The sequence below is a fragment of the Trichoderma camerunense genome, assembly GCF_050948025.1.
Source record: "Trichoderma camerunense strain CBS 138272 chromosome Unknown V8C40scaffold_58, whole genome shotgun sequence".
Lineage (NCBI taxonomy): Eukaryota > Fungi > Ascomycota > Sordariomycetes > Hypocreales > Hypocreaceae > Trichoderma > Trichoderma camerunense.
Genome location: NW_028145312.1, coordinates 1284 through 9052, shown reverse-complemented (window position 1 = coordinate 9052; position 7769 = coordinate 1284). Strand labels below are relative to the sequence as shown.

Sequence of the window (7769 nt, the reverse complement as noted above, 5' to 3'; positions counted from 1 at the left end):
TTAGCGCTACTGTAAAACGAAACGTAATACCTCGGCTTGTTAGGGTGTAACCTAGTGCTTATGGGGGTGTAACCTAGTGCTTATGGGGGTGTAACCTAGTGCTTATGGGGGTATAACTTAGTGCTTATGGGGGTATAAATCAGTGCTTATGGGGTGTCCTTATATCTACCTTTATACGAATTGTCAGATTAATAAAGTTGAGGCAATTTAATAAGAGGGATTAAAGGGAAACAGTCTATAAAATAGAACTACTGGTAACTAATCTTTATTTTCTCTCGCTATATTAACTATTTATATCGACTTTATAACTTATTACACCAGTATAAATTATGCTATCTTTTAACGACTTGAGCACTCTCTGGACTTGGAATGCCATAGTGCCCACAGGAGTAGAAAGATGTGTGCACGATATCTTCATTGAGAAAGTAAATGCACAGCCAGATTCCCCGGCAATATGTGCCTGGGATGGTGAACTTACCTACCGGCATCTAGATGAGCTTTCTAGCTGTCTCGCTAGCTATCTTACCGGAGTGGGCATAGGCCCAGGCCATATCGTGCCGCTTTGCTTCGAAAAGTCAATGTGGATGCCAGTGGCTATGCTTGGCGTAATGAAAGCTGGCGGAGCGTCAATAGCCCTCGATGTTTCTCAACCAGTAGAAAGGTTACTGGGAATCACTCAACAAGTTGCCTCAGAGGTGATCTTAACCTCAACCTTAAACTATGGGTTGGCATCCAAACTCACGAAGTCTACACCAATCATCGTGGATAGCAAGTGTTCAAGCTTCCTTCCATCGAACATGACTGCAGAGACAGATATTCCTCAGCGCCTCATCAGTCCTGCGAAGCCGAGCGATCTCCTATACGTGGTTTTCACCTCTGGAAGTACAGGTACTCCAAAGGGCGTACTGATTACGCATCGCAATTTCTCCAGCGCAGCTCAATATCAGCAGCCATTCCTAAAACTACATCAAAGCTCACGAATTTACGACTTTGCGTCATATAGCTTTGATGTATCTTGGGCAAATTTTTTAAACGCGATAACATCTGGAGGGTGCTTATGTATACCATCAGACTATGATAGAAAGAATAGAATCGAGGATTCTATAAAGGATTTGCGGGCCAACTATATCGAACTTACACCCTCGGTTGCCGCGCTTCTCACCTTGGAATCTCTGCCAAAACTCGGTGTTCTGGTACTCGGTGGAGAGATTTTTAAACCGGAACATATCTCATGCATGGGTGCTTTTGATACGGTCCTCAATACATACGGGCCATCAGAGTGTACAATTACCACCACAGGGGTCGAGGTTATACCTGGTTGCCCCGACTCCAAGACCATTGGACGTGGCCTAGGGGTCACTACCTGGGTTGTAGACCCAGACAATCACAATCAATTGCTTCCCTTGGGAGATGTTGGAGAGCTACTGATTGAAGGACCGCTAATAGGCCAAGGATATCTCAATGATTTGGCCGCGACGGAAGCTGCATTCATCGACAGTCCGCCTTGGCTTCTGGCAGGCGGAGCTAATGCTTTAGGTCGTCGCAGTTGTCTGTACAAGACGGGAGATCTAGTGCGATACAACCAGGATGGAACTCTCTCATTCGTGGGGCGCAAAGACTCCCAGGTCAAGGTTCGTGGCCAAAGAGTGGAGCTGAGTGAGGTCGAAAATCATATAAGGCAATTGTTATCCACGGAAGAGGTACAGCAAATTGTTGCCGAGGTCGTCTCAACGGAAGGTACCGGGACCGACGCTCTTGTTGTATTTGTTGTATTAGCCGGTGCAAAGAGTCTCTCCAAGAACGAAGTCGAAGTCAAAATGGCTGCGATGACAGCGTTCTTGGACGAAAGACTCGTCAAACAGTTGCCTTCATACATGATCCCAAATGCCTATATTCCGCTGGTTGCTATTCCGCTCACAACTACTGGCAAGACAGACAGGCAACGTTTACGCGAATATAGGCATCGGAGAATCACGTCTAAATGCACTCACGATAGCCCAGCTGACCTTCAGCTTTCAGACATCCAGATCCGGCTGGCTAACTTATGGGCACAAGCCGTCAAACACCAACACATAATGGTTGATCCACATGACCATTTCTTCAAAATCGGAGGTGACTCGATTAGTGCTATGCGATTGGTCTCCCTAGCGAGAAGAGAAGGCGTCATGTTGACTATCTCTGACATTTACCTCCACCCTACACTGCAGCAGATGGCTTCAAGATTGACGACCATCTCCACATCTCAACAGGACAATCAGTCTGTTCAAGATGTACATGTTACTGTCCTGTCAGAGCTTCCATTCACCATTCCACCCGAGTATCTTGACAAACTTGGTCCAATTGAAGATGTTTTCCCCTGCACAGCTCTTCAATCAGGGCTTTTTTCTCTTTCTGAGCAGAATCATCGGCTCTACCTTGGACAGCACATATTCAAATTACATCAATCTACCGATATTGTCAGATTTAAAGATGCAGTGGAGCGAGTCATCCAAGCATCGCCAATTCTGCGAACAATTTTCATACCAAGTCAGGACAGCTTAAACACAATATTGCAAGCAGTAGTCCGACAGACACAGGCTTCTTGGACACAGTATAATGGTTTACTTAAATATTACCTCTCTAAGGATATGCAAAAGCCCTTTGGGTATGGCGATCTGATGAATCGCCTTGCCCTTGTGACAGATCCAGACAGCTTAGACTCATCAACCCATTTTGTGTTCACAGCTCACCACGCAGTTTATGATGGTTGGTCGGTATCTCAGCAAATGAAGCATATCGATCAAGTCTATAGAGGAATAGAAATACCGCCGGGTATTCCCTTTAAGGACTTTGTTCAAAGAATATCTCTACTTCCTGGAGAGGATGCTTATTGGAAACGGCAGCTTGGCGATTTCAATGGCTCACATTTTCCTGCGCTACCATCAGTAGAGTATAGGCCTACCACCCAGGCTTCTATAAGAATCAGCTTGGATATTCACAGGCGCAGGCAGTCCTTATTCACTATAGAGACAGTTTTACGCGCTGCATGGGCCGTTACTGCTGCAACCTATGCCAATTCGGATGATGTGGTGTTCGGCTCAACCTTGTCCGGCAAAAATGTCAATTTCGAAGGAATTGAGCTTGTGAATGGCCCAACATTCACCACTGTTCCGGTCCGTCTATACCCCTCTCGGAACAAGTCCGTTTTTGACATGCTCTCTGAGGTGCAAAGAGGGAACGCGTCAATGATACCTTTTGAGCATACGGGTTTAGCAAAAATCTCAAAATTGAATCCCGGCGCAAAGATTGCGTGTGATTTCCAGACTTTATTTGTGATACAGCCTCTAGATGAGGATGAGCCGTTCCAGTCCTTTGAGGAGCTTGAAGGCTATATCAGCTACTCATACGGACTTGTTCTGGAATTTATTATCACCTCGGATAGTGTGGACCTACATGCGATGTATGATCCAAAAGTCCTAAATGAGCCGCATATAAAAAGAGTCTGCTCGAAATTTAGAGATATTGTCCAACAGATGGTCCAGGAATCTCCGCATCAGAAGTTGGGAGAGCTACGCAGCGCCGAGAGACTAGATGTCAACAATATGCTTGGCTGGCTTCAGGTTATTCCAGTGTCCCATGGGCTTATTTACCATGCCATCAGTGATCGTGCACTAGATCCATATTCGAGTGAGGCAATCTGTGCTTGGGACGGGCGGCTAACCTACTCTGAACTGGATAGACATTCTTCGGCATTAGCAGAGTACCTCATAGGTTCTGGCGTCAAGCCGGGGCAAACGATCTCTATGCTGATGGAAAAGTCAAAGTGGGCGGTTGTTTCAATATTGGCTATTCTTAAGGTTGGCGGCATCTACGTTCCTTTGGACCCAAGATTTCCCCTGGCACGTTTGAGAGCCATCACAGCTCAAATAGACGCACAGCTTTGTCTGACATCTTTTGAGCAAAGGATTATGAGCACCGAGCTATTCCCAGCTCGAGTGGTCGTCGAAGAGTTTTTCCAGTCCGTCGACTTTCACAATACAGATGACACCTGGAAGAAGGTCACCATAACTCCCTCAAGTGCGGCTTACATAATCTTCACATCTGGAAGCAGCGGTGAGCCCAAAGGAGTGGTAATCGAGCACAAGGCACTCATGCATGGTGCAACTGAGCAAGGTAAAGCATTTAGATTGTCCTACAAAACGCGCATGCTGCAGTTCTCAATTTTCGCATTTGATACTTCGGTGGCAGAAATATTGACGACACTACTTTACGGCGGCTGTGTTTGCATTCCATCTGACTCGGAGCGATTGGACGATTTACCACAAGCTATTGCTCGTCTCGGCGTCAACTATGCACTTCTAACGCCATCTGTAGCAAACATGATGACTCCTGAAGCTGTCCCAACACTCAAATCGTTGATCCTGTGTGGAGAGGGGATGAATGAAAGCCACGTTCGTGTGTGGTCCAAATCAGTGAACTTAATGAATGGCTATGGACCGACTGAGTGCACTATCTTTAGTGCTCTTAATACCTTGGGGATGACAGAATCCGATCCGTCTATTATTGGTTACCCTATTGGCTGCAACGCATGGGTTGTCGATTCTATAGATCATGATATTCTCTTACCGATTGGCGCAATTGGTGAGCTTCTTCTAGAAGGGCCATTGTTAGCCCGAGGCTATCTGAATGATCCAGTGAAAACAGCAGCGTCTTTTGTTCAGATCTCTAGTTGGACCTCTGCGACCGGACATAATATTGGCACAATGTTCTACAAAACTGGTGACCTTGTCCGGTTTAACAATGACGGCACTATTACCTTCATTGGGCGGAAGGACTTCCAAATAAAAATTCATGGGCAACGGATAGAGATCGCGGATATTGAAACTCATTTACGCCAGGTTTTAGATCCCAAACAAGGTGTTATCGAAGTTTATGCCGATGTTGTGAAGCCGTCTCAGAGTGTCAATCCTCATCTTGCCGCCTTTTTTCGTCTGCACCAAGGTACAGATATACATGATCAGTGTATTCTCAGTGCTGAAAAAGACGCTATTGCATCCTTATTCAACGACGTCAAAGGGCGTTTGCTTGCTCATATACCGAAACACATGGTACCTACTCTATTTGTGCCTATTAAATCTCTACCAGTCACATTTACAGGCAAGCTGGATAGAAAGTCGCTAAGAGCGCTGGCTTCTAAATTGACAACACCGGAGCTCATGAGATTTACTACGGCTGATAAGACACGCTCAAAACCCGAGAACGAACTAGAGCTTAAGATGCAAAGTATTTGGGCTACTGCACTTGGCGTGGACAAATCGCTCATTGGAAGAGAAGACAACTTCTTTGGACTGGGAGGAGATTCTATGTCAGCATTACGAGTAGCCGTGAGAGCGCAGGCTGAAGGCATATCTACTATAACATCTGATGTGTTCAATCATCCCACTTTAGCACAACTTTGCAGTATGATCAGCTACAATGAGAAACCGAACGGAGATCAGAAAACAAGTGTGACGAGGCCTTTCATAGAGCGACTAGCGAGCGATGAAGAGATCAATATCATCAGTCAACAGCTTGGGATTAACGCAGATGCTATAGAAGATGTTTACGAGGCAACAAGCTACCAGAGTAATGCAACATTTACCACACTTTTGAAGGGACGAGGCAATGTCAACTACTACTTCTTCATCTTTGATGGGCTTTTGGATAAAGAACGCCTCCGAGAAGCATGTCGCAAGATGTTTGAGCACCATAATCTTCTTCGAACTGTCTTTACAGCCTCGCGAAGGCAAGCACTGCAAGTAGTATTGAAATCACCAAAGTTTGCATTCGAGTACTTTGGCAACATTGACGAGCCTGAAGAATTTGCGAAAAGTATGGTCCACACAGATTTCAAGGCGCCTGCCTGTCTAGGATATCTCATGACCCGGTTTGCTTTAATCCAAGGTGGTAATAAGAGATCTGTGCTACTCATGAGGCTATCGCACGCACAGTATGACGGAGTTTCTCTGGAGAAAATGAAGATTAACCTTGAGAATGGGTATAACGGGCTGCCGTGTCTGTCTGCCCCCAAGTTTAGTGGTTTCCTCCGATACACAGACACTGGTGCGGCAGAGAGATTTTGGACTAGATACCTCAAAGGCTCACAAATGACCCAGCTGATTAACCACCAAGGCCCCGCCTACCGCAATGTCTTTGACTACGATATCCGGAAGAATATTCCAGCAAGGACGTTGGCCCATCGAGGTATAACAGACGCCAGTCTCGTCAAGGCCGCCTGGACATATACGCTAGCGCTTTTAACGCGCAGCCTGGATATTGTTTTTGGTGTACTGGTGTCTGGCCGAAACACTGCCATACCAGGTATTATGGACATCGATGGGCCGACAGTGAATATCACGCCGTGTCGTGTTCAGGTGCCGAACGGTGGGACCGTGATAGATTTGGTGGAAATTGTTCAAAACCAATATGCCAAGACCATACCCTACGAGTCGACTCCGTTTCGCCATATTATAGAGAAATACGCAAACTGGCCGAAATGGAGTCGCTTTTCATCCATTGTCCACCACGTATCTATTACTGACATCAAGTCTATGGAAATAGGTGATGCAGACTGCAGGATATGGTCACTGGGACACGACTGCGACAGAACAGATGTCTGGCTACGGTCGGATATTATCGATGACCAATTCCGAATTATTCTATTTGCATCTAGCGCTGCAGTCCCACATGATCTCCTAGAGATTATGCATACGGTTTTGTGTGATAAAATTGTAGAGTTCGCATCCGATCCTGACGCTGCATTAGAGAACCCCTTGACATGGGGAGCCGCAGACTCCAGGTTACCCCTGTTGCCTCAAAACACGTTGCGGCTAGGTTCTCAAGTGAGCCAGGATGTCAATTTTATGAACTCTCGGTTTAGAGGCCTGGTAGAGAACGCCTGGGACGAGGTGCTATGCATTCATCACAAGGAGTTTAGAGCGCAAGATGCCAAGGTTACACCAGACACAGCATTCTTTGATATCTGGGGGAACTTGTTAGCGGCGCAACAGTTTGCAGAGTTTTATTGTGCGCACACTAAAAAGGCTATAACATTGGAGGATATTATAGATTACCCAAGTATGAGAGACCAAGTATTTTTACTTGAGCAGGAGGTTCTATAGCTTATTTAAAATAGTTACGAGGTGCGTAACTGTAATACAGACGTCTGTAACAAATTGGGTTACTATATTCCATACGTGCTCATTCTCCTTCTATATGATTCTCTGCCTTAGACCTTTAATAAATAGCTGAATAGCTATGATACATCAAAACTTCGCTATTAACACACTATCGGCCTAATATCACTTATGTGCTACCACGGTAGCTCATTGCCACTCCAGTCATAAAAATATTTCTTTCCAGCTTTGAATGACTGTATAACCTTCATGCTGACCAAAATATTATCACTCGTATATATCTTTCAAGCGGTATATACTAACACGCCTGAAGCACTTTCAGTGATGTTAATATCTCCGTATGGATTCATATCTGTCTTCACTAGTCCTGGGTGATAAAATAACTGGTAGGCCCCGTTAGCTAAGAACAATATCTAGCTCTTTTCCTAAATAGTTAAAAACAGTCTATAATATTCCGTTAGTAAATAGCTTCCCAGCTGTTGCATTTATCTTACTTACCTTCAAAATATTATTCATTACCATTACATCGTAGCCACTTCCGGGGATTAATTTATAAGCTACTGAAATCTTATTGCTTAATTCCATAAATGTAAATGAAGAAGAGAGAAGAACTAA

At 45.1% G+C, this 7769-nt stretch overlaps 1 protein-coding gene across 1 annotated transcript; it reads left to right on the top strand.

Moving 5' to 3' along the window:
• The first annotated feature begins 265 nt into the window (after nucleotides 1-265).
• On the top strand, nucleotides 266-7460 carry V8C40DRAFT_259914 (uncharacterized protein). Its single transcript, XM_083219073.1, has one exon. The coding sequence runs from the start codon at nucleotides 330-332 to the stop codon at nucleotides 7137-7139; it is 6810 nt and encodes a 2269-aa protein (XP_083066794.1). The 5' UTR covers nucleotides 266-329; the 3' UTR covers nucleotides 7140-7460.
• The last annotated feature ends 309 nt before the right edge of the window (nucleotides 7461-7769 follow it).